The sequence below is a fragment of the Candoia aspera genome, chromosome 1 (genome assembly GCF_035149785.1).
Source record: "Candoia aspera isolate rCanAsp1 chromosome 1, rCanAsp1.hap2, whole genome shotgun sequence".
Classification (NCBI taxonomy): domain Eukaryota; kingdom Metazoa; phylum Chordata; class Lepidosauria; order Squamata; family Boidae; genus Candoia; species Candoia aspera.
In genome coordinates, this window is record NC_086153.1 from 332,007,758 (window position 1) to 332,035,415 (window position 27,658).

The window sequence follows — 27,658 nt, forward strand, 5'->3', positions numbered from 1 at the left end:
ACAGTGGCGTATGACTAAAAGCTCAATATGTACAGGCTTATTTGATTAGATTATTTAGGAATTTGCAACCCTCACGCAAACATTATGCCTTTGTTACACATAAATAACAAGTTTAAACCAGGTGAAGTAAAAAAAAAATCATGTATGTTATCTGAAGGTTGCCATTTTGGGGTCAATTTTTCCATTAGACCCGTTTTCTAGCACATTTGCCTCCTTATGGCGATATTCAGTCCCTGTCCTGTTTTCCAGGATCTTGCTGCAGCCTATCAGGCTGCTACTAATAAGGAAACTATTAATTCTTTATGTCTCAAAATGCCATTTGGGTTATCGGGAAAACTTAGGCCAACATAGGCTCCTGAGTGGCGATGGGTCTTCTTTTCCTAAAAAAAATTGTTGTCCGAAAAGCCTGAGGAACTTTCCAAGGCCACCCCATAAGGTCCAGGTCTCCTGGGTACCTGCCGCTCCACCTTCTCTTCCAGATCTTCCTTGCCAGCCTGAGTCAGAGAGCAGGGGGGGTAGAAGACAAGCCACCCTAATCCCCCCCTTCTGAGAGCAGAAAGGGTTAACCACTCCCCCCCCCGCCCTGCTTTTCCATTGGGTGGCTGCGAAACCTTTTCCCCCCTTTGATTTCTCTTCGGAAGAGCCAGCCAATCAAGCTCCATCGTGCTCCTGTGGTGCCCACATTGGCCAAGCTGCCAGCCGGGGAAAAACTGTTGCCGCTGCCCATTTCGTTTCCTCTGATTACTTCTCCCCATCTTCTGTCAGCAGTAGAGGAGAGAAGGGAGGAAGCCGTCCAGGGCCTTTTTGGGGGGTGGGGGGAACAGGGTCCCCAGGTGTGAACTTGGAAAGACGGGCTCCCTCCCTTCCTGCCATGGAGAAACCCATTTGCAATTCGTCTCACAGCAAGAAGGCGATCCAGCCCCTTCATTATCTTAGGTAAGTGGCTGTGCAGTGAAAGGGGTGAGCGTTGCCATGTTATCCCGCCAAGCAGGGCTCCTGTGCCTACTGGGATGGGAGGCAGAGGCATAACATTGAGGAGGTGAGTCACCATCATGCCTATTCCCCGAGTTGCAAGGAGTGACACTAGTTTGGATGCTAATTGTCCCAGACAAGCCAGCATGGGAGAAAGGGCACTCAGACACAGCCCCAGTTATTGATGAGCCATTGGCGGAAACAGGGTCGGGCCAAAGAGGGAAATTCAGTTTGTGAATGTTGCACCCTATTTGCATCTGGGAAGAATGTTATTTTGGGGTGCCTAGTCCTTCACTGGGCAGAGGATAATGCACCGGCTGAGATGATCAAAGAGCCAAATGGTTGCTAGTTCCTAGAATACAGATGAGCAAATGAGTCAAATATGTGTCAGTTCTTCTCCCCCCACCCCACCCCGGTAACTTTTTTCGCCACAGGCAGCTGCATGCTGCAAGTGCCATATTGTGCAGCAGTTAACAACTGGGGAGATCCCTGCTTGGTCCCTAAGTTTGTTGTTGAGTTTTGGGCCTATCACAATCGAACTAGGTTGTGCAGAGTGAAAAGGAAGGATATAGACTAGAAAAGAAATAACCAATTAAGTCTCTTTTGCCCACCTGATACACATTTTTGCTGCACATTTGTGAGAGACGCAAGGTGCAGAGCAGAAGGCTACGGCCGTCGCCGTTTGCAAGTTTTCTCTCTCTGCTTAGTTCCGCAAACACGTTCCCCAAACCTCTGAAAACCCAGCAGCAGCAGAGGAGATCATTTTTTACCCACCCCCCCCGCTTCCCGGAGCAAGATGGCAACAAAGATTGTTCCACCCTCTTTGCAATTTGACAGGAGAGTTGTGTGAATAGCTTGGTGCACCCCTTGCCACTGATCACCATAGTGACCATAAAGGGAGCTGCTTTCATGAGTGAAATGTGGGTGGTGAGGTGTGCATGAAAGGGGGGAAATTTCTTTCCAATGCTTAACAGTTTGATTGCTGGCGAAGGCTGATGTCCTTCTGAATCTAAGCTCATTTGAATTTTACTGTTGGTTAGAATTTATTCTTCCATGAACTTCCCAGAATAAGAGGTTTTCAAACCAGAAAAAAACTGCAACTAGGAAAAAACAAAAAAACAAAAGAAAATACCTTTCAGGGGAGGAGAGAAAGGATGGACCCCCCCCCCCCAAAGCATATGCATTTATTCAGAATAGGGCAATGCGCTTTCATGTATTTATGAATCTCTACAGTCTTTTGACAAATCCTTTGCAGGAGGGCATAGCATGCTCTGAAAAACTCCCTCCCACTGAATCTTCTTGAATGAAATGCAAACAACAAAACCGAAAACAGAAACCTTTTTAGGAGAATTTATAGGATAGGATCCCCTGCTTTTGCTCCAAAAGGGGGAAAAAAACACTCTGTGCATGCTCACAATCCCACAAAATATCTTTTAGTGCTCAGGGAAGAGGCATTCTGCTGGAAGATTCCTTTTTTAAAAATAAAAAGGAAATGTCACATTATGATAAGCAGCATGGGGGATGGATACCAAGAGGAGCAAAGAACCACTGGCTTTAGAGCTAGCAGAAGTCATCAGCCCAGGATCTGCTTGTGTATTGCTGTATTGTTTGAAGTGGGTTAGTTCTCTTTTTTTTAAAAAAATCTTCCTGTTTCGCTGTTACTATAGCAACAGATCCAAAGGATCCATCAAGCGGGAAGGCTTGTTTTGGGGAGTCTCTTTCAGAAAGAAAAAAGTCTCTGGAAGTGTTTTCTAGCAAAGTGGGTGACAGGAGAGAGTGTAAATGTTTCTTTCTCATTTGCATGGGCTGAGGATCATAGGAATTAAAGTCCAGCACTTGCAGACGGCCACCGGATAAGGGAAGCTGATGTAAAAATGAACAATAATGCTTACATAGCCACATCATCCAACATTTCACAGCTGAAAACAGTGATTCTTCTTTATAATGCTCATATTTATATGACTGTGTTTCGAGGTCTCTAATTTTTGAAAACTCCATCCTGCCTCTTAGTTTTCTGTTTACTCTGCAACCGCCCGGCTTTTACTGTTTAATATAGTTGTCCCACAGGTTCAATGATCAATGAAGTTATCAGTGGTTCAAAATCAGCTGCAGTGTGTGAACATGGCTGGCTGAGCATGAGTTGGTGCCTTACAGTCCATGTGCATTGATTCATATGCACGTGCCCACCCCTTTTTAGATATTGAACTCCCAGGAATTGTGACAAAGGAACTGATCCTTTTCGAGTAAGAAATCTGCCAACAGATGTACAAATTAAAAAGACAATCACAGAGACAAAAGTGTGATGGTAATTTACTTGGGAAGGTGGGAATCTCAGAAAACCCCTTGTAGGCATAGAGAGGAGATATTCCATAAGCAGTTCACAAGACTGATTGGCAAAGGTTCAGCACAGAGACAAGGGGGGAAATATTGAGGAGTAATTAAAAGATTATGGGCAACATATCTCTCAAATTTCAGCTTATTATTTCTTGCAAAATTGCAATTAAACCCCCAAGGCTATTTAATTAGAAATGTTAGACTAGGTGTAATATTGACTAAATGGTGAAAGCCTATAGCCCAGCAGAATGTACACATCCTGTACATTCCCTTCAGTCCTCATGGGGAATGATATAATTGGTGCACAAAAAAAGATGAATATGCACACTTCCCAGTCAACTTCCATAACCTTCAGCAAGCCTTGACGAATATGCATATCTCTGGTGCATTTTGTGCATAATCCAGGCAGTGTGCAGGTTCCCCAGTTAACACACATAATCTCCAGGAAATGTAACATCAAACTGCTGCAGGCTGTTTTACCTCAGTTTTACCAGGAGTGATCAGGTTATAAATGCAATAAATAAATAACTTGTTTTACCTCAGGCACAGAAGTAATAACTACAGTAAACTCCCCAGTTTTCAACCATCCCCACAGCATCCCTTCCACCCCCCGCAATCAGTTAGATAGTGGAGGACAAGGAGCATCCATGACTACAGTTTTTAAAAAAACTACTAGGGGTTCCTTGCCGGTCACCTGAACGCTGCAGAATTTGAATTATCTTAGTGAAGAGATAAGGTTCCATCTTCTGTTCTTGCTATAGCAACAGTGCTGATGCTTAGGGGAAAAAACATTTCTTACTCTGCTCTAATGTTCTAATACTGTGAAAGGTGGAGGGAAAGATAAGATGGTGATGACCAGGAGCAATTGGATGGACTCAGTTACAGTGGTGAGGGGTGCAGCATTGGAAGACCTGAAGGACCAGATTAGGGACAGAACGTTATGGAGAAAATCTCTCTGTGTGGTTGCTAAGATTTGACACTGACTTGATGGCCCATCATCAATCAATCAATCAATCAATCACTCTGCTTAGCTGGCCATCAGAAAACAGCTGAGAAGAAGATTGATAGTTGTCATCTGTTGCTCAGCCCCTTTCTCTGCACCTCAGTTGGCCTTTACTGAACAGCTGTGTAGGTGGAAAGAAGGGGAGATGGCAGAGGGCGTGTGCACTCATGTGGCTCCATTTTCACACGTCCATGCACACACGCACGTACTGTTTTCATTTAATTATTTAATTAATACTAACGCACTTCCGACAGCCTATCAATTGATTCACAAACAAGCAAAACTGACCTTGCTCAAAACCCAGCTTAGCATGCTGTGCAAATCTAGCAAAGCTGTGAGGTTGGGTTGAACAACTGGCAACTCTAGGGCTGCATGCCCCCCAAACGCCCCCCCCCATTGTGGGGCCATTAGATCCCCCTGAAACCATGATGGCTGAAAACTGACAGCTCCATTTCTTGATATTCTGAAGGGGGAACTATAATGAAAACTATAGTGTGGACTTGTGGGAACTTGTGGGATGGAAGTGTGGAAGGAGAGAAGTTTAGGGGAGAAGAGGCAATAAAACCCAGAAGTTAGGACTGTGAGAAGGAAGCATTTCAAGGAGACTCCATCTTAATTAACTCGTTGTATGTCTGGCTGGGAATTTATTCTTACAGTTTTCAGGATTATATTTTTCTACCAGACTAGAACTAAAGTGGCCTTTCTGAGATCCATAAGGTTGGCCAGTAGGAGAGGAACTTCTCAACCCCCCAAAACAAAACTTTAAAAAACTACTCCAAAAAACCCTTGGCTTGGCCCACATGTATAATATGGCCCCATCCAGTTTGTGGTCCTTTGCCCTGCTCCCCAAAGATTAAATGTGGCTCCTGTTCACCAAAAGGCACATTTACCTCTGTCTGGTCTGGCGAAGTATCTTAGCAAATTTAGCTTCTCTGGTGTGAATGGATAGCTGAATGGGTGGGGTGTATCTGCTCTGAATGTGTGATAATGGAGAAGGGAAACAGATTAGCATCATACACTCCTTCCTACATTTTACCCTCTCACCCACCCATATTGTCCCTCTTTCTCTCTGATATGATGGGAAACATTATTTCAATGACCAGCTAGTAAGGGCTCTTCCCCAATTAAACCTAACCATCATCTTTTTTCTGCTGTATTGCCACGTTGTTGTTGTTCCTGTTTTTAGATTCATAGCCCACCTTCAGCTGTACTGGTCATTTCCCCCTTCTTCCAACATCATCCAAAGGTAAACTCCAGGCACGCAGAATTTGTCTGGCTTTGCCATCCATTATCTTGGAAGGAAATCGAGAGACGGCAGTGACAAGGACCAGAGGCAATCAAGGCAGGAGAGGGATCTGCAATGGGAACAAAAGATGTGGATAGTACTATAGGTAGTGGTTGTACTATAGGTAGTTGAGAAAGGCTCATTGGGTCTTTAGAGTCATCCAATCATTGTTGGGCCAATTCATAGTCAAGAGCACAGGGCTTTCTATACCCTAGTGATGGCTGGATGATGCTAGAAGATGCTATAAGGAAATGGCAGGGAAATTACTTCCATCCGCCTAATAAGAGGCATAGTATTTCTTTTAAAAATAAAGTACTTATTCCTAAATTGGTGTTTTTCTATATAAATTATATCAAATGCAAGCCTCATGCAAATCAGCATCCTCCTTTTATTTTTAAGCAACATGCATGTGCCTACCCTGTTCTCTGCCTCATTCCACGAGCTTCATTCCTCTTGCTCTTCCACCATAATGTCTACATTCCCATTTAATCCCAGCATTTGTCTGAAGGCGAGTAGGCTCCTAGCTCTGGCATGGTGGGCTCCTCTTGTCTCTACCTCCTCATAGTCTTTGACTTCTGCATTTCCCAGTCTTTGGAACTCTTTGACAGCTGGTGGCATCCCCCTTAAAAGGTTTCCCAGCTCTCCCTCCATCTCGCATAGGGAAGATCGATGAGCATGGGTGGCATTAGGGCCAGAGGCTCCTCCCAAGGAGTTCTGGAAGGAAGGCAAATGCAGCAAGCCTGGGGGAAATCATATTTTGAAATCAGTGAAGTAATGTTCACTCCCAGGTTTCCATTAGATCCTTACATCCAGAGTATGAACTTATTTAACTGCAGTGCTGTCTGTTCCCAAAGATTAGAATGCCAGGAGCAGATTCCCAAGGCTTCCTCCATACCCACCTCACTCAGCTTTCCCTTTTAGGTACTAAGTGTTTCCTAAGAACGATGGTCAGTAATATGACCTTTCCTGCTCCTTTTTGATCCCTTGGGTTGAATGAACAGACATATGTGAGCCATTCTTTCCACCCCTCACCCTAGTCCTTGCATCGCATGCCAGGGCTTTGGGGGCCACAAGCCAGGAAGAGAACAATCGGAGTATTGTCTCCATTTTTGCCATGTACAAATTCCTGTCTGTGGCTTCTCCCACACCGCAATGGAATACCCAGAGATAGCTGCAAGGGAAGAAGAATGGGGTGAGGGGAACAGTCTGCACCACTTTTTGTCTGGGTGCCAGATGACCTGATTTTGGCTTGTACAATTAAAATGAACACACACAGACACACACACAGAGCCAAATGCTTTTTATTGTCTAAATGCAAGCTTAATTAGAAGGTCAGTTGCTACAGGTTGAACAGAGACATGACAGATTGAGGGCACGCATACAGGAGCATAGCCACTGCTGCATTTTTGTACACTGGTAAATGCCCAACTGTTTTAATAAGGCGAAAACATTTCCAGATACGTTATTTTAACGTACAGTACACTCCACAGAAAGACTAGAACTACTTTCATTGAGATTGGCTAGAATAACAGAATCTTGCACCAGACTGCTCACTTGAGGGAATGATATTAAAGGCAAAACTGAAGTACTTTGGCCACATAATGAGAAGACAGGACACCCTGGAGAAGATGCTGATGCTAGGGAGAGTGGAGGGCAAAAGGAAGAGGGGCCGACCAAGGGCAAGATGGATGGATGATATTCTAGTGACGGACTCGTCCTTGGGGGAGCTGGAGTTGGCGACGAACAACAGGAAGCTCTGGTGTGGGCTGGTCCATGAAATCACGAAGATTCGGAAGTGACTGAACGAATAAACAAAAAAAGCACCTTCTCCCCCTTCTTATACTCCAGTGCAGGGTTTCTCAACCTTGGCAACTTTAAGATGCGTGGACTTCAACTCCCAGAATTCCCTGGTCAGCCTGCTGGCCAGGGAATTCTGGGAGTTGAAGTTCACGCATCTTAAAGTTGCCAAGGTTGAGAAACACTGCTCCAGTGAATCAAGGAGGCATCTGCCTGAGTCCTTTCTGAATATTATCTCATTTCTCAGGCCTTAAAAAATGTTTCAGCCCCCTTTAACTAGGTAATGGTTCTTGCATATTTCCATCAAGGTAATCTTTCTTACTCTCTACAAGTCTCCAATGGTAGCATAATAGCTTTTCTGGATCAGAAGCAAAGACCAACCAACTCCAGCATCCTGATAATGACCACCCATAGTTTGCCCTAGTGTCTGGAATTCAGAGTCAAACTCCCTGTGAATGTGAATATTCTCTTGAGCAATTTGGTAAGAAATTCATCAGAGTATTCCTCAAGCACTTTGATTACAGCCCAGCTTTTGAAAGAACGTGCAAATGGAATTTTCTGGAGAAATGTAACTGTGGTTTCCCTGCCCTTCCTTCTGCAGCAGGGCGGAAGCAGCAGCTATTGAGAAGGAGCTCCTAGAAGAGTTTAGATTTGGACATCAGCAGTTAATTGAGATCTGGGGTCATGCGTCTGCCATGGCAGTGACCAAGGTGAGTTCATAGTATCCAGGATAGCCAATGAAAGCTTTCCAGATTACTGAGTATAATTGAAGGAACCTAATGATCAGGGGTAGGCTCCAAACAGCCTTAGTTGGCTTCCCTGGCTGTGATGGTAGCTGGACAGCTGGATCTAGGCCAGTGTTTCTCAACCTCAGCAACTTTAAGATGTATGGACTTCAACTCCCACAATTCCCCAGCCAGCCAGTCAACTGGAAGGTGAAGTCCACACATTTTAAAGTTGCTGAGGTTGAGAAACACTGATCTAGAGAACAGCAACATTTTCCATGATGACCCTGAGTAGTTCCAGGGAAGGGTCACTGGGGACATAGCTTTAGGTTTAAGAAGCAGTGACCACACGTGGATAGAACAGAATATTTGGATTGTTCTGTTGGGATCGATTTTTATTTTTTTATGTCCTTCTCGTTCTGAACTTACGTTCCATTGCAGAATTTTGCTCTGTACTATGTTTCTACCCCCTCAGACCCCTCGTAGACAAGAACTTCTGAAAATAATTGCAGAATTGGAGGAAACACAAATTGCTATCACTTTTCAATGCAATTGCATGTTCCCTTAATTTCATAAAGCAAACAAAGAACACACTAAAAAGGATTGATTCTCAATGGCTAATTGAGATTGTAAAACAAGGTGTGCAAAGCATGGCTTCTGGAATTCCTTCTGAGCCCTTTATCAGCAGTGGCCATAAAGAGGCATCTCAGTTTTCTTCTGCATAACAAAGGCTGTGCAAGGGTGTGCCCACCCTTTTTTTTCTAGGAACTAATTAGGGTGCATGCATATATGTTGCCTGTCTATGAGGAACTAATCAGGGTAGGTGTAGCATCTGCGTGTGTGTGTGATGCGTGTACACTGGGAAGCATGGGACAGGCTGTGTGCACTATTTTTGGTCACATGACTGGAAATGAGAGGGCTTGAAATGAAGTGGTCACCAATATTCCAAGCCACCACCCAACCACCTCTCTCATAGAGATGCATTGGTAGCCCCTAGACCAGTGTTTCTCAAATTTGTCAACTTTAAGACGTGTGGACTTCAACTCCCAGAATTCCAGAAGCTGGGGAATTCTGGGAGTTGAAGTCCACACTTCTTAAGTTGCCAAGTCTGAGAAGACTGCCCTAGACTGATCTGCCCCATTTTCAAACTTACTCTTCCTTTTGCCAGGTTTTCCTCAACATTTACACCAAATGTGGTCCAGTTCAGCAGCAAACACAAGAGTGGTGGTCAAAAAAGGCAAGATGGTGGTCACAGTAATGTGATTAAAACTCTGCCCCTTTATTTATTTGTTTGTTTTCTGGTTTAACCTGCTGCAATTGAGAGACTCTCAGCAGGTTATAATCTCAAACACAAAACGGTATGCTGGGCTGCAACCAGGGTCTGTGTCACCCAGGGCAAACATGGATTCAATGCCCATTTTGGTGCCCCCCCAGTGCTCATTTTGCCCCCCCCCCCAGTGCAGCCCCCCGGGGCACATGGCCCACTTGCCCCCCCTAGTTGCGGCCCTGACGGTGTGGATAATTCTATATAACTGTCAGTAATAATTGAAAGAGGGGTAAAATATAGTCAGTCAAAAAGCAATAAACATAGAAGGTGACATCTCTCACTCAAAGCCCCTCTTAAATAGTTTTTTAAACTTAAACAGTTCTTTTTTTAATAATCTCTTGAAGTCTAGCAAGGTAGGGGTTGATTGGATTTGGCGGGGGGTGGCAGGGAAATCTATATAGCCTTGGCATTGCCAGAGAACGGCCATGTTTTCTTCTGCAGAGGATACAAAATTGGGAGGCCAACATTGGAGGGTGTGTAGCAATGGCAAAACTGACAGTTTATATCCATAACAGAAGCCTAACCCAATTTAAACATGAATGCTTCCCATAGATGCAATACACAGCAAGGCAAACTTAGATATCAGGAGCGTGGGTTCTAGGAAAAGGGTAATGAGACCATCAGAGATAATAGATGATATGACTTAAGCAGATATTAGCTATAATCCTCAACGCTCAATGCTCACTGTAAATTAAAATACAGATATTTGGTCAGCAGTTGGGAAACAAATGTAAGGGAGGGGAAGAAAGCATCACTAAAACATCTTTCTATTTAAAAAAGAAAAGAAAAGTTTGCTAGTCTCCATCCCTGTATTGTCTCAGAAATGGGGGCTGGGGGTGGGCTACTAATAGATTTTTCTAGTGGGTCGAAATGCACTGATATCACACACCTGCACAAAAGGGGCAAGGCTTTGTTTGCACCAGTGTGATCACCATCTTGCCTTTTTTTGACCACCTCCTTGAAGATGTTGCTGATCCAGTTCTATCCTGCTTTCAGAGAGTTATTCTGCTCATGGATAGACAAGTCCTGAATCCTTTACATAATTTCTTTCCAGCATTTCTTTGAAAATCAAAAGCACCAAAAGAGTTCTGAGGGGAAAAAACAAAGACCTATCAAATCTATCTTCCCCCAGTGAGGAACTGGATTCTTTGGGAAGCCCAGATGATGGTGCAATCCTAGGAAATTTCAGGATGCTGGAAATTTTGGAGGCTGCAAATTACCTGAATCTGGTCTTGCTATGTCAACAAAAATTGCCAGAGTTAAACTGAGGTTTCTTTCCATTCACACTGAGATGGGAAGGAGAAGGACTCTGCACCAGTTCTGGCTGCCTGTCTCCATTTTGGGGTGCACAAGAGGAATGAAATAGGGCAGAGACCAGAGGGAGGGGACAGCCAAGTCATCTTTCACTCTAGCTGTGGTACCCCAAACTCCAATTCAGGATTATTCTTTATTTTTCCAAAACTACCCAAGAAACAAATCCATGAATAACAAGAATCAGGAAGCATCAGCTAGCCAGCTGCAACAAAGGGGGCAGGGACGCTGTCCAAAATGGAAGCTTTCAACATAACAAACACTTCACTTAGGGCCGCTCCTCACTTGCATCTCAAACCGTAAGCATGGCCTGGCACCATGGCAACATGTTTTTTCCTCTTTATCCCTGTGACATTGCCTTCATCTCATCTCCAGCCCAGGCAGAAGCAGTCAAGACAGGGAGGGATCAGACAATGTCATGGTTTAGTTTTCTGCTGATCCGAGGATGGGCAGAGAGCACATTGGCTTGGCTGCAGGGAAAGGCCGTTTGGTACTGAAATCTGGGATCCTGGCCAGTGGAATAAATGATTTAGTGGGGGCAGGCTAGGTCAGGCTCCTTGTGCCAACATGGTCTGATCTGGGAATTTCTGATCTGGGAGATAATAAATAATCATAGTGATCCAATACTAGGGTGGCGCAGCCCTTTAAATTCAGCTGCATGTTTTCCCATGATCATTTCCATTTTATTTTTATTCATTGGGCTTATAAGGCCATTCTAATTGCTAATGGCTTTGAGTGGTGTACATACCCGACACCTGTAAATCAGGTTAAAAGCATAACAGATAAAATAAAGATAAAAGCACATTGCAGCACTATGACCTCCATCTTGCCGGTTTTGACACATACTCCCCTGGACACCATTTGTTTCAGGTACTCATTTCTGGGCCAGTTGTAATTTTTGGATGGTCTTCAAGAGAAGTCCCATGTAGAGCACATTGCAATAGTCCAAGCAGGAAGTGACCAAGGCGTGAATGACGTGAGCGAGGCCTCCCAGACCAGGTCCAGGAAGGGGCGCAACTGGCGCAAAGGCCACCCTAGACATGGCTGCCACCCGCTCCTCAAGCAGGAGTTGTGGGTCCAGGAGGATCCCCAAATTGTGCACCAGCTCAGTCTCGGGGAGTGCCACCCCATCTAGTGTCAAAGATTACACATCACCAGACCTGGGGGGTGGGGCAAAACCCCAAAGCCATTCCATCTTGCTAGGGTTGGGCTGAAGTTGGTTCCTCCCCATCCAGACCTTGGTAACCTCCAGATATTTATTTATTTATTTTATTTTATTTTTCAAATTTTACCACCGCCCATCCCCCCCAAGAAGAGGGACTCAGTATTCAGTCAGCACTGCAATAGCATTATCTGCTCAGCCAGGGGTGGAGATGTATACTGTAACTGGGTATCATCATTTATTTAATTACTCAATTCAATTTGTATACCACCCGACTCCCAATGACAGTGGGAGACTCTTTATCAGTTTCATGAACTTGTTTCAACCCCTAAGCTGAGGAAGTATATCATGTAGTTTGTGTGCTGTGACCTTCACTGGGATTCGGCCCTCTTCCCGATCTAAGCTTTACTTTTAGGCACATTGTGAACCAGAGCAATATGAGTTATTTTTTGTGGTATGTCTTCACTTGGTGGGTTTTTTGTTCCAGGTTTTCCCCCGGCGTTCTCTTCCAAAGAAGCAGCCGACACTGTTGGTGATCTGTGGTTGTGAGCAGAATGGGGCAATTGGCCTGGCGTGTGCCCGGCATTTGCGTGTATTTGTAGGTATCCAGTTAACTCTGAATGCAGTGGGGGCGGACCACCTTTGGATCATGGAACTGCACTTAGTGTTTTCTGGAAATGCAAAGACTGCAGGAAATGAGTTAATGATACAAAAGAGTATGGGACTTGCCCTGCACAAACTCAGGGAATTAACAGATTGGCTATCCCTTTTGTAGACCATCTGAGTTCCTGCAAACGTTTCCCTTGGCCAAGTCTCTGCCCCACTGACTTGAACTTTTTCAGCGCAGATTCTTCCAAACAAACAAACAAACGAATAAATGCATATGTTGGAAGCTGGCTTGCAGAAAAGCAGAAGTGCTGGTCCTTAATCATGTTTGTTTGCAGGCATGTCTCTATGCCCCAGAGGGCATTTTCTTAGAAAATGAAAATAAACGACAGGTGGATTACAGTCCAGTGCTGGGTTTGGTGCCAGTACCTGTCTAGGAAAAATCAGAAATTGCTGGGAAGGTGATAAAGAACAACCCGGGATGGCTAAAAGGATGCTAGAGGGAGCAAGGGCATCCATGGGAAGGGAGGGTAAAAAAATTTAAGATGGCGGTTTCAATCACACGTTTATGGTCGCCATCTTGACTTTTTTGACCCCTTCTGTGCATACTCCTGAGGAGTGTCTGAAAGCAATTTCACCTAATTGGTTTCTAGTAAGTGGGTGGTTGGCGGCTGTCTCCGTTGTATCTGTTTTGTGAAAGTGTCCACAGCATGCCTCAAATCCCAGCTGCCTCTACCGGCTATGGAAGATGGAGACAGACGATGTCCAAAGATATGTCTATATTTATAAATAGTGACTTCTTGCATTTGAATAAGTGAATTGCTGTTTATATTATTATAAATCACTGAAAAGTAAATATTGGTACTGGAAATAAATGAGACCATGGAAGCTGGATAGCTGAAATCCACCCAGCTTAAAGCTGCTAAGGTTGAGGAACACTGCAGTAGGTCTTCCAATCCCACCTGCAGGTTGAGACCCAATGGAGATGTGCTTAAGTTCTAGAACCTCAATGAGTATGAATTCAGCACACTAACTATTTAATCACCCCAACATGAACTACAAAGTTCATATGAGGACTTCTGTTCACTATTAGTCCAGCAGCCAAGTATTTATTCATTTATTAGATTTATATCCCCCCTTTCATTCGGGAGCTCAAGGCAGGGAATACTGTGCCCACTCCTCTGTGTAATGATTGCCTATTCAAAATCACTATCAGACTCACACAAGGCTTTCATGGATATCTGATTTAATAATGAATAGTATGCAGGATCACAAGCAAAGCTGAGAATAGTAAAAGCACAGGATGTCTCCCAGTAAAGACCCAGGCAGTGTCCAGTCCCTCCTCCCAGAGTCAGTACAATTCCATGCCCTGCAGGTGCCCCTAACGGTTCTTGCCGGTCTGCGGGAAATGTCCTTGACCAGGCAAGATAACCCAAACGTGCATTCTTCACTCGTCGCATCGCAGCCTGGTACAAGGAACGGGAGCAGCCCCGTCCTGTACAGCAACCTGTGTCAGCACCAGCAAGGCATGGGAACCCGTTACGATGTTTTCCAGGAACATTGGAACAGGGACCATGACACTCTGATTCTTCCTCTTTGGTTACAAAATCCAATCTATTAGTAGTTTGGACTAAGAAAGAACAATGGGTCCAAGGTTAGCCTGTGGGTGGAGTAGAACTTGGCTCTCCCTGTTCCTAGTTCAACATCTTAATCACTACGAGGAACCCTGAATGAAATTCTCCACCCAAAAGAATTCTTTGTGTCCTTGTCAAGACTGAAAGTGTGATAGGATCAGTTCCTAATTTTCACAGCTTATCAAGTGGCAAAGAGGATGGCAGAGGATGTGAGAAAGAATATGATTCTGCTTTAGAGGCAAAGCATGCCTAGGGTTCAAGGCGCACAAACAAATGAGAGATACAACATGAGCCTGGCTTGGCAAACATTCAATGCACTCAGAGTCACATTGTTTGAGTTGGGTGACCTTATAAATCCTGAAAATAAAATAACTTTTTTTTTTAATCCATTCAATCATGTCCGATTCTCAGAGGCTGCCTGCAGTTTTCTTGGCAAGGTTTTTCAGAAGTGGTTTGCCATTGCCTCTGTCCTAGGGCTGAGAGAAAGTGGCTGCCCAAGGTCACCCAGCCGGCTTTGTGCCTAAGGCGAACTAGAACTCACGGTCTCCCAGTTTCTAGCCTGATGCCTTAACCACTATACCAAACTGGCTCTGTAAAAAATAATAAAGTAAAATAAAATAAAATAAAATAGTCTCTAATGGACAAACGTCCTTGAAACTTCTTTTTCTCTAAACTGCTGAACAAAGAGCTCCTGGCCAGGAGAATGTAGAGAAAACAGGGTAAGTATCTTTTATTTCAGAACAAAACACTTTGTTTCTTGTCAGTTACAATTTTGCATGGGCTCAGACCTCCGTTTCTCATTTTCTGTGATTCAGAGTAAAATACATGAAGGTGTGCATTCCAGATGGCAAAAAGAGATGTATTTGTATTTTCCCAAAGGCCTTTCCACATACAAATGAGAAAAGACCTCCTCCAAAATCTCTGTCTCCATTTATCTGCATTAAAACCAACAATCCCAGTGAGAAAGCTTGCCTCAAGGCTTTCTGACTGCTACAATAAAGTTTGTAACCTGCTCAGTGGAAAAAAATTCTCACCCATTAGCTATTTTGTCGCTATCTCAGTGTCCATATATTCAGGGCCAAACACGATGCATTCATTTTAATTGTACACATTTTCCCTTAAAAAACAGACATTGTACAGCTTTTATTAAGCCAAGAATTGTATCACAAAATTCAGTGGTTTGGCAATTGAATAGATCATGATGTTCCAATCCATTTGGTAACTCCAGAAGTGCAAATTTAGATTTGTTTGCTTAAGAACAGGGATCAAACAAATGTTTCTGCCATCATGTACAATATTTAAAAATATATCTTAAAGTGACAGATTTACAGAATTCGTGTTATAGAATTTCTGAAGAACATTACCCAATATCCTAAACTTATATGTCATTATCTTATTTTCTGAGACAAAGATGTCTTCTTCTCTTCATTAAGGACCCAAATATATTACAGAATCTAACACATGGTTTCTGATCATTGGATTAAAACCAGCATGAGATGTTCAGGGTCATTTGTGACCCATAAAAATCCTGTAAATCATCTTCTGAATCTCTCCCATGCCACAATTACTGATTTTTAATGTGGCAAAAAGGAAAAAAAATGCACAGGGAAACCAATATAAAATAATTTGAGTTAAATCAAGTTTTGTTTTTGTCCTGGTCTCCTCTCACTTTTGGGGACCTTTCCCTGCTTAGGTTTTTGAGATCAGCCCAGGACAGTTAGATGCTGCCACCTAGCAGGACTAGCATTCTTAATATAATTTCTATCATCACAGTACTGATAAACCCATCTACCAAAACAAGGCTTCATTGATTGGTAAGCAGTTATCATACCTATTTGAGACAAACTAGAGAGAATGAGTTTATTTACTGGAGTGCTAAATGTCTTTGGTGATTGAAATCTGTCAATCCAGTTTTTCACCATTTCATCTTTGAGTAGACCTGGACAAATAAGCTTCTACAAACTTTGCCAGGCTATCATCTATTCAAATACTGGATTTCTATTTTCTGATTACTTAAGTGAAATCTTCTTTATCTTTTTCTCAGGGACAGGATCCTGACTCACTGTGTTTTATAATTCTGGTACCCTTTCAGAGGACTGCTAAAAACAGAATTATCATCCTAAGCCTTGAAAATATCCTAAATTTCTTTGAAGTTTCAACTTCTGGATTGGGCGTGATTCCCAAGCTTCCTTGCAAAGCTGCTTGAATCGCTTTCCAGTTAATTCACCTAACAGTTCGTAAAGAGAACCCGGTTAGGAATTTCCCAATAGCAGTTTGTAACTCTTCTGAGGTTATTTCCTAAACTACATTCCTGCAGGACACACTCTTGAATTTTGATTTAACTGGAATGATTTCTGGAATTAAACATATTCATGTTTGCTTTTTAATCAGGGAAGTGATTACCCTCTATGCTTATCTGCATACACCTTTTGTTTTCCATTCCAGGAATATGAGCCAACTATTTTCTATCCCAAAACGTCTTCTAATCCCCTCTACAGAGATTTTACCACACAGTGCGAAAAGATCGACATTCCTTTCCTTTCCTATCTGCCAACGGAGGTAAGGCAAGACACTTAATCGCATTTGGGAAGGGAAGCCGATTACAGTGAAAATCCTTTTATCTCCAGCTTTCACATCAGTATTAATGTTTTGACCCCACCTTCAGTACTATGTGCACAGGCTTACATTTTAGCATCTCTAAATAAAATGATCCAGATCTGTTTTTCAGAAGATCTGTACTTGGCTGCCTTTCTGATTAGAAAGAGGCTAGGATGGATCTCTCACCATCTTTTGTCCTTTGGATGTGTTTGGCTACAGTTCCCATAATCTTCCAGGTGAAAGTTATGCAAGCTGTAGTTTGACATATCTGGAGAGCACCAGATTGGGGATATATGTGTCTCTCCTTCTGTCTATGTTAGGCGCACGTTGGCTTAATTATATATCCTTAGCCATCATTTCCACCTCAATCTTCAGTTTTTGTGTGATCTGAATTTGAGGTTGACTCAAGAGTCTTTTCCATATGTTTTAGCATTGTTTTACTGCACATGTTTGATTTCCCTGAAGTATACACCCCACCTCAGTGCAGTCAAATGCATGATCCCATTGTTGCTATTTCAATGCACGCTTCTGCATCACTGAATCTACAGTGCAGAGCACATCCTGAAGGGGCAATATGGAAGAGATGCTTGGAAAGGGATTTCAACGGAACCGAAAGCTTTCATTTTCCAGAATTAATTTTAGATGTATTAAAGGGTAAGCACAGATAATCTAGCTGTTATGATTATCCTGGGATCTCAGTAATTCATCAGATTAAGCCCATGCTCATCATTACTCTCTCTGCATTTAATAAGTCTCTCATCTTGCCCTATTAACAATGATAAGTTGGCAGAACTTATCTTGGTTAACTTGGTGCCCCATCAGAAGATGAGGGGTGGCATACATGGTCTGGGACTGATGTTGTACATGCTTGTATTATAATGGAATTATCTCCTAGGGAAGGCAATTGCAAATGTTTCTGCTGAATTAGAAAAAGCCTTTAATGCTTCTGCTAATGCCAAAGATGGCTTGCAATACTAGCTTGAAGGCACTAACCATGCTAGTCTAGAAAATTGCCTGGGTTTGGATTATCTTCTGGAATGTGCAATTTAGTAAATTCCTCCTGTTGGATACAGATACATGAGCATAGTAAGGTTAAAACTGATATTAATAAGATCATCCAACACAACTACTCTTTTATGCACAATAGCATAAAACATTAGCAATCCAGGTAGTCCTCATTTAGTGACTGCTTCATTTAGCAATTGTTTGCAGTTACAACATGATGAAAAAGTAACTTTGCAACCAATCTTCGCATTTACGATCTTCACAGGTCTGTAAAGCAAAGGAAAGATGAAGTAAGATCGTAAGCAGAGTTGTGGTTTCACTTAGTGACTGCTTTGCTTAATGACCAAGTTGCTGGTCCCAATTATGGTTGCTAAATGAGGACTACCTGTAGTGATTCTGTAGATGGGATCTAATCATTTATACCTGATTCTTCCTGGGTCTTCTTAAGGTTGAAATAAATTTCTTTTCTTGATACTTACACCTCTGACTTTGATTTTAATTCTCTATGTCTGTTTTACGTGATGTTCCTTGTACCAGAGTTGGTCTCACCTGGTGGTCATGGCTGGTCCAGATCTGCTGGGGAAAGGACCATTACAGAAAGCTTTCTTAGTGTTATCGTGCCTCTCCTCCTTATGAACTTGAATTTTATGGGACTAATAAAAAGAGGGGAGAATGTGGGGGAAACACCTGAATATTATACAAATTGTATGGGATTTTAGCAACAGTATAGAATTTTCATGAGCTATTTTGCTCTGAATAAGCTTTATATTCTACTGCTCTGTAGATAGCTTGTTAATTGCTCTGCATTCTTTGAAGATATGCATGCCTTTTGTGAGGAATATCCAGACCTGAAGATGCGTAGCAGTTGCTTTCTTATCTTTTCCCTTTCCGCCGTTAATTCAGGGTCATTATGTTAGCCTGACTGATTCCTTTATTCTGCGCCATGGTTAAGCCAACACGTTCAATATTTATGCTACTGAAAAGTGTAAAATCGAAACACATCTATATTTAATATGTGTGTTGTGTGTGATATGTGTGCATATGCCCCTGGATAGATACATTTGTGAGTTATATGATTTATCACTTAATGCTGGGTTTGTGTGTTCAAAACACTTGTATTTTATGCCTTTTAAAAAATACACATGGGTATCTATCTATATTATGAACATTGTATACATTCTCTTATATATTATTTTGCAAGCTATGATTTTTCCAGATGTTTATTTTGTTTCCAAGAATTGGTAAAACCATTTCCATTTAGGGCCTGGACATTTATTACATATCCAAAACCACCAAAAAGGGTTAAGGAAATCCTTACAATTTCTTTGTATCTCCATGCAAATTTGGCATCCCCTTGAGCAATTGTATCTGGCTTCAGATCAACACCTCTACACATTTGCCCTTTAAAAACAAACCAGAATCCAACAAGCCTCTTCAAACCCACTTTCTAATGTTGCTGGCCCCTGCCTTCTTGGCAAGAAACTTCAGGAGAAATGGTTTTGGACATGGATTCAGTTTGAGGAAGACTGAGGCTTTCCAAAAGCATTATCTCCCAAATGATTGCTGGATTCTGAAGTTTTCCTAATTCCAGTATTGAATGCTTCCATGAAAAGGGAGGCAAGGAGGAAGAAATTATTTTTTTAAGGTTTTGGCTTTGCTGTTTTACTTCACCTCATGAAACCGAAGTTCCTTTCTGCAATCTTGTGGTACAGAGTACAGAAGAAGCCACACAGAAGTCAAGTAAAAAAAAGTTTCTTAAGGATACAAATTAGATCTTAAATCAAGTAAATGTTTACCGCTGAAACCAGTAATGGTAAAAATAATATGGGGCTATGTAGAACATTAGCTCAATTTTTCCTCTTATCCAAAGAGAGGTGCAGGAACAATGCTGCTGCTGAATGTCCATGCCATCTAATTTATCACACTGGTCTTACTGATCAATGAGCTAGCTTGGTTCCATTTCTCTGTTCATTCCTTCATTAGGTTTATGTCCAATTTTCCTCCAAGGCAGTGTACAGTGTCCAAATTTTTCCCCGTAGCTACCATGTGAGGCAGTTTGGGCTAAGAAATAGTGAAGGGTCTATAGCAATGTTTCTCAACCGTGACAACTTCAAGCTGTGTGGACTTCAACTCCCAGAATTCCCCAGCCAGCAGGGCTGGCTGGGGAATTCTGGGAGTTGAAGTCCACACAGCTTGAAGTTGCCAAGGTCAAAAAACACTGGTCTATAGTCACAGAATGATCCTAGGTAATCTGGAATTGCAGACACTCCCTTCAAACATTCGGAGATGCTATCTCCTGCACTCTGTGAATCCATTTGGTCAAGTTACAATTTGTTTTCAGATCTTCTCAGCAGTGCAAAGAAATCCAAGATTCATGGGGTATGACCCAACACGATCTCCCTTTGTCCTGTCCAGACTATGAGATGGCCAGGCAGAATTACAAATAAGTTCATTATTTACAAATAACTATTTACAACAGAAGAGAGTCCTTAGAATAGATTAGACAGTGCAATTCAATCAAGTCCACCCATGCAGTGGAGGAAAACAAGGCAAGGCTGCAAGATCAGAAGGAGATTGTGGCAAAACAGCAAGGCAGAACTCAGCTAACTCTCTCAATGAAGCAGCAAGACCCGGTGTACTGGAGAGCGTGGCAATAAGGAGGCTTGAGGTTCGAGTATCGGGCGCGGCATGGAGGCTAGGCTAGGCTTGATGGTGGAGGCTAGGCAAGACCCGGCTGGAGCGGCAAGGCAAGGCTTGGAACTGGAAGCAAGGCTGGGCTCGGCTGGAGTGGTGTGCGAAGGAGGCAGGTCCGCAACGGCAGAAGGAGCTGGCCCTGATTCCGTGTCGGCTGTAGGGAAGCTCCAGATTTCAGTAAGGACTCTTCTGCAGAGGCTGTGAGCTCAGAGGATCGGTTGTCTCTTGGTGTGGGTGCCTTTTTATGCAATCCTCTGTGCGCCGTTTTTCCTCTGTAGCCAATTGGGCTGCTTTTTGCTTTGCGTGCTTCTCTGCTCTTCTCTCTCGAGCACTGATTGGAGGTTTCAAACCTCCCTCCGGATTCTGCCCCATCAGCATCTCTGAATTCTCCTGCTCTGCTGAGTCACTGATAGTTTCTCTTTCCCCAGTTCTTTCCTGATAAGTTTTGTTTTCCCCTTCTGGCTCAGGATAAGTTTCGTTTTCAAAGTCAAGATCAGACTCAAACCCCACACCCTTCCACGGGAGATGTTACAATGCTGTAGTGCAGCCTTTCTCAACCTTTTGACCCTGGAGGAACCCTTGAAATATTTGCCAGGCCTCAGGGAACCCCTGCACATTCAGGCTCAAGTATAGGCCAGAAGTTACAAAATTATGGTATTCATTTCTTGTGTATGTCTGTATATATGCACTAACAGTGTTCCTAAACTAAAAATAAAGAATGAAATTTACTTCTTTAATGTGAAGTTGCCCAAATTTGAAATAATTTTTAAATAAATCATGATCTCCCAGGGAAGCCCTAGTGACCTCTTGCAGAACCCTAGGGTGCTGTGGAACCCTGGTTGAGAAATCCTGGTGTAGTGCATATAGTAATACCATGGCCCAAGAGAGAGATTCAGGTTTTGCTCTGTGATGACATCCCTGGGCAAATGAAATTGATTTAAAGTAAGTGTAGATTTCTGAGGTTTGTCTCTTGTATGAATTAGACATTTCCCCTTATTTTATTAATGATCTAATGACAGAATCATAGAATTGTGGAGTTGGAAGGAGTGATGAGAATCATCTGGTCCAAACCTCTGCATTGAGCAGGAAATCCAACTGAGCCATCCTCTAGAGGAGGCTATCCAGCCTCTTAAAACCTCCAGAGAGGAAGAACCCAAGATATATTATTCCACTGTGGTATACAACTTACTGTCAGGAAGATTTTCCTTACATTTAAGCAAAATCTAGTAGTTGCAACTTGTGCACATTATTTCTGGTCCTGGTTTATTTGGCAATTGGAAACCTAGACTGACAGAGCAAGGGAAAGGATGTGGGAAACCATGCATGATGAGCCAGTTTGGAGACCACTGAATCTATTCTGTCCTTTCCCAAACTGGTGTTCTCCAGATGTGTTGGCCAGGATGTCTGTTGATTATGGAAGAGTAAGTCCAACGTAACTGAAAGACATCGGGTTGGAGAGATTAATTTTGTACAGCAAAGATACATGTTGCCTAATCCCATGGTACACAAACATTCATACAGACAGCTAGACAGAGAGAAAGATGATAGGTAGATAGGTAGGTAGGTAGGTAGGTAGATAGGTAGGTAGATAGGTAGATAGGTAGACAGACAGACAGACAGACAGACAGACAGATAGATAGATAGAGTCAGAACTTTGAGGTAGTCCAGGTCTCACCAGGAGTCACATTCAACTTGAATAAGATAACTTTTGTCTTTATGTACATTATACCTCAAAAAAAAAAAGGTAGGGGGAGAGATCTGGATATTAGTGAGGTCCCTCACTGGGACACTGTCACCTTATGGGACCTTCTTGGTGGCGGCCCTTGTTTTTTGGAACAATCTACCCCTGATATATTGTTGGCCTGACCCTGCAGGCCTTTGGAAAGGCAGTTGACCTGGCTCTTTCTCTGGGTGCTTGGATTAGGTCAAGTGGAATCCCAGTCAGATGAGTTTCAGTATATTTTAGTTTTATCACCGTTCTACTGTTTTACTATTTTATTATTTGGTGCCTTCAAGTCAGTGTTGATTCCTGGTGACTGCCTGGACAAGTCGCTACAGTTTTCTTGGCAAGGTTTTTCAGAAGTGGTTTGCCATTGCCTTCTTCCCTGGGCTGAGAGGGAGTGACTGGCCCAGGGTCACCCAGCTGGCTTCGTGCCTAAGGCGGGACTAGAACTCACGGTCTCCCAGTGCTCTTTACTATTTTAGTTAGTTTTAATGCACTATATGGTTTTCCTTACATTGCATTTGTTATGTCCTTTTTCTTGTATGCCACTCAGAGTCACACTGATTTGAGCAGCCATATAAAGGTTATAAATCGATAAAATCAATAAATGTGACCACAGATCCAGCTGGGTTTATCCTGATCTATTTAAGTGCCTTAAACCTGGGTTTTAAAAAAAAGCAGCAGCATGTGTAAACAGACAGCATCTTATTTGCTGAATACTAATAGTAATATCAGTATTTATTTGTAATGTAGCAAATGCAAAACAATGTAAAGATAGGAAAGGAACAGAAACAGACGTTAAGTTTCCTGTGCAAAGTGCTAAATATAAAGCTGGAGGCATTTTTTTAAAAAAAGTGCACAATGAATAGTAAGTCTGTTTTATTTTGTTTCATTCATAATTTAAAATAAAATATATTTTGGAAACGATGAGGAAGAGTTTGGAAGACTAATGTGGAGCTGAATAGAACTTTCCCCTTTCCTCTCTGGCAGATTCAGCTGATCAGTGATGCATACAACCTGGTGGTTGACGCCATGCTTGGTGTAGAAAGTCTGGGTGAACTGTCAGAGCCCTACTGCACAATCTTGGCCACCCTCAAGCAAATTCGGATTCCTCTTATCAGCCTGGATATCCCATCTGGTGTGTTTATGGGAGCTCTGATCTCCCCTTGCTCCTCTGAACTCAGCTGATTTGTGCTGGCTGGCCCTCCCGTTAGGTAGAGTGAGGCAGCCACTGCCCTGGGCATCTAATTTTGATGTTGTGAAAGGGCAGAAATGTGTTATTACATAGTATAGGCTTTTTGAATTTTTATTTCTGGGAAAGGGGACGGATTTTCCAACTCAGGTACAACAATCACTTGACCCGCTTCAGATACTTGGAGCCCAATCCAGCTGGCCTTTTGGTGAAAGACTTCCCATCCCCTCCTCTGCTGCAGTTTGATGGAATGGTAGCTGCCAGATTCATTCATTCATTCATTCATTCATTCATTCTACTAGCCTCATATGCTGTTTCAATCATGTCTGACGCTAAGCAGCGTGCAGATTTCCAATCAGCAATAATGTTAAAAACTAATAAGCACAATATAATAACACTCAACACTAAGGAACTCTTATACCCATTCAACTCCCTGCAGGAACAAAAATAAATCTTCAGAACCTGAAGTTCTGCAAAAACAACCATGTCTTAGTTATTTTATGGAAAGATAACAAGGTCAAAGCCAGTGTTATCAGGAGCTGGAGGAAGCCCCCTCTTCCAAATTGGGCACAAACCACTGGTGGAAGGTGGTCCTCAAGTATCCAGGTTCTGAACAACAAAAGGCTTTAAAGGTGCCAATTGGCACCTTGAATTGCACTGAGAAATTACCAGGCATCCATAAAAGTTTGAGCCACTGCTTCTGGACCAGCTGATGGTCTTCCAGGGTAGTCCCACTGTAATAATCCAAATGGGAGGTGACTAAGGTATGAATGACAAAGACCATTTGTCCCCAGTGTTTGATAACTGATGGTAGACTGCTCCTATAAATGGATTTTCAATTTTGCTGTATTCAGTAATGTTAATTGATAGATGTGGAAGAATTTAAGAGGATCCCTGCTGAATCAAGTTAAGAATCCATCTACTCTAGATCTACCTTCAATGCCACAAATATGTGTTTTTTTAAAAAAAAATCAAATATGGTATAGTAGTTACTCCTATAAAATACAAGTGTCCCAGTCCCTTAAACTTAACTCTCAACCTAGAAGCCTGCAATGTGGATTCCTGTACTGGGCAGATTGGTTTAGATCAGTGTTTCTCAATCTCAGCAACTTTAAGATGTGTGGACTTCAACTCCCAGAATTCTCCCACAGCATGCTGGCTGGGGAATTCTGAGAGCTGAAGTCCGGATATCTTAAAGTTGCTGAGATTGAGAAACACTGGTTTAGATGGATTAGGATGTCCCTTACGTTCTATGATTCCATGCATTCCCTTGAAGCTTTGTGGGTGGAATATTTGTTATGTAGTGATAGAAGAACAGAATAAAACTAAATTAGGGCAAAATGCCCACTGCTGGCTAAAGATTCCGGGAGGCAGTCTGAACACCTCTGGAGTATACCAGATAGGGGTAAGGCTGCTTGAAGTGATAAATTTCACAAACATGAAGCTTCTATTAATGTTCACCCCTTCTCCATTCTCTAAGGGCATGGCATTCACTAGTTCTCCCTGAGCTTAATTTTAATCCCTTCTCCACTTCTTCGTACTTCCGTCCCCTTGCCAAGTTCCAGCTTGGCTCCTTGGCACCAGGGGTGGCTGTCTGAAGATGCAGTTCTTTTGAAAGGCAGAGCTCACTGTAAGAAGGAATCAGTTTTCCTAAAGTGAGACATGATGTCATCTTCAAACATGTTTTGCTCTCTCTAGAGATGGTGGCAGCCTGAGACCTGCTTTCACCATCAAGGGAAGGGATTTCTTTGTGGAAGAACAAACAGGCAGATGAGACATGAATGGGAGAAAAAACCTTCCCCTAAATATTCAAATTGCTTCCCGCTGATAGTGGTATGATCAGAGCTTAATTTAATTTAAAGTGCCCAATGCCACAAGAAATATGATATCTATTGGCTCACGGGATTGGTCTGTCTTTTAACAAGTTGGGATGTCCATCAAAGGGTTTTAACCATGATAGCACCTCCACACCTAAGAAGTGTCTCCCTTAGATGAAATAATTGTTCCTTGTGTGCTTGCCAGAGGCAACTGGTTTTCCAGAAGAGAAGCTAGGAAGCTGGGCCTGACCTAGAGAAATTTCAGGGAGGCTCTTCTGAATTTTCACACATCTATCAGTGGTTGTTACAAATGGAGACAAAGAATTATTAGTTAATTAAGACTTTGGGGGATTGTCCTGATATATTGGTATATTTTAGGGGTTATTAATCAGCCATTAATTAATATTAATCAGCCATTTTTGCTAGACCAAATCCATCCAACAAAATGCAAGTATTAAAACACATAAGGAAATCTGACACATACAGAATAATGCCATGTCAAACGCAGGATGTGCCAATAATCATCTCACCCAGCTCCACCTGCATTTGCCCACCATTCCCTTCCCAGCATATAGAGTGGAGAAAATAGAAGAAAATGCAGTTTAATGACTTCCCTCCCCTCTCTCTGCAATTCCCAATCATCCCTTACCAACGAAAATCCATCAGCCGGTGTTGATAAGCCAGGCCAGTGAGGACAACTGGGGGGAAAACGTGGTGGCCATAGAACCATAGAGCTGGAAGAGATCTAAAGGCCATCAAGACCCAACCCCTGCACACAGCAGCATTCACTACACCATCCCCGCTAGATGACTATCCAGCCTGTGTTTGAAAATCACCAGTGAAGGGGAAGAAACCACTCCATGCAGTAACATTTCACTGTTTGTACTTATTGAAGAGTTCTTCCTAATATCTTATTTGTATCTACAGCTTTGAAATTTCAATTTCATCCCATTAGTTCTACGTCATAGAATCATGTGGTTGAAAGGGACCTTGGAGGTCTTCTAGTCCAACCTCTTGCCCAGGACAGGAATCCTCAGACCATCCAGGCAAAAAGCTGGCCAAGCTTTTCTTGAAAACCTCCAGTGATGGAGCCCCCACAACTTCAGGAAGCAAGTGGTTCCACTGCCTAATATCTCTCATGGTCAGGAGATTCCTCCTTTTAGTTTGAGTCTGGATCTCCTTCTGTAAAGCTCCCACCCCCTAGTTCTTGCCCTATCTTCAGGAATTATGGTGAATAAGTCCCTACACTCTTCCTAGGACAGCCCTTCAAGTCCTGGAAGGCTGCTCTCATGTGAGTTAGGGAAGAAGTTGGGATGTGCAAAAGGCCAATAGTACCACAAAGCATTAGCATCTAAAGTTTTCTTTAATTAAAGCTTCCAGATCTGGGCTGTAAAAACCTCTGATCACTAATTAGTGGAAGAGAAAGAGAGCACACACTCAGGCCTGCAACTAGGGTCTGTGTCACCCAGGGCAAACATGGATTCTGCACCCATTTTGGCACCCCCCAGCGCTCATTTTGGCGCCTCCCCAGCGCAGCACCCGGGGCACATGCCCCAGTTGCCCACCCCCACCCCCAGTTGTGGCCCTGAGCACACTCCTTGCTGGGGAGATCTGGATTGCTACAGCTCAGATCAGGCAGTGCTCCTGTAAGTGTCAGGGTTTTGCCTTATTTTTGCTCTTTCTTTGCAGGTTGGGATGTGGAGACGGGCAGCAGTGATGGAATCAGCCCCGATGTCCTTGTCTCCTTGGCGGCACCAAAGCAATGTGCCACGAGATTTATGGGCAAGCACCACCTGGTGGCTGGGCGCTTCCTCCCCTACGATGTGCAGAAGAAATTTGAACTGAATTTGCCAGAATACCCTGGCACAGAGTGTGTGGTTTCTCTGTAGAGCCTGGAATCATCCAGCAGTTTGTGACTTCTGGATTTCTTGGCCATGCTAAGAACTCCCTGGTTTGTTCCTCTTGAATGTCAAATGAGATCCCCAGTATTAATCAGTTCCATATCTAGGCTTTGGAATGTATAATAGTATCGTTTAATCCATTGTGAAAATCTGGCAAAACCATTTGGAAGAAACGGAACGCTCAAACTATTGAGCCACCTAACAGAACCCCTCCGATAAATGTGAATTAAAAGACACACACATAAATTCATCCTCAAATATCTGTTATGAGACCCATTAAAATTCAAGCCAATATTTTATAATCCGCTGAAGGGTGATTTATGTCTATGTTATATGTGTGTGCCTTTCAGAAAGGGGAGTTTTTTATGGGCCTTTTCCTCCACTCAAATTTTTATTTTCCTTCTTTCTTCCCCTCTGCTTCCTCAAAGCAATCTTTAGTGATTTAGGGCCAGAAGCTGATCTAAACATATTTTATGTTGTTATTCTTTATTTCATATACTACTTACATCACTTTTAGGGGTTTGTTCTCTCAAGATGGTTTCACCAAAATGCTCTACATTCCATCTGGTGCG

General features: G+C 42.8%; 2 protein-coding genes across 2 annotated transcripts in view; both read left to right on the forward strand.

Annotated features, from left to right (window-relative positions):
• The window catches only part of ARID3A (AT-rich interaction domain 3A), a 354,333-nt gene that overhangs the window by 268,278 nt on the left and 58,397 nt on the right, over positions 1–27,658 (forward strand). The window lies entirely within an intron of this gene.
• On the forward strand, positions 804–27,373 carry YJEFN3 (YjeF N-terminal domain containing 3). Its single transcript, XM_063290723.1, has 6 exons — positions 804–936; positions 7,993–8,101; positions 12,404–12,514; positions 16,602–16,715; positions 23,167–23,314; positions 26,875–27,373. The coding sequence occupies exons 1-6, from the start codon at positions 872–874 to the stop codon at positions 27,072–27,074; spliced, it is 747 nt and encodes a 248-aa protein (XP_063146793.1). The 5' UTR covers positions 804–871; the 3' UTR covers positions 27,075–27,373.

Bases quoted from the DNA above. Each gene is read 5' to 3' on its own strand.
- YJEFN3 (XM_063290723.1), top strand. From the start codon at position 872: ATGGAGAAACCCATTTGCAATTCGTCTCACAGCAAGAAGGCGATCCAG. The intron at 8,102-12,403 runs GTGAGTTCATAG...TTTTTGTTCCAG, and splicing joins CTGCCATGGCAGTGACCAAG to GTTTTCCCCCGGCGTTCTCT. The intron at 23,315-26,874 runs GTGTGTTTATGG...CTTTCTTTGCAG, and splicing joins CAGCCTGGATATCCCATCTG to GTTGGGATGTGGAGACGGGC.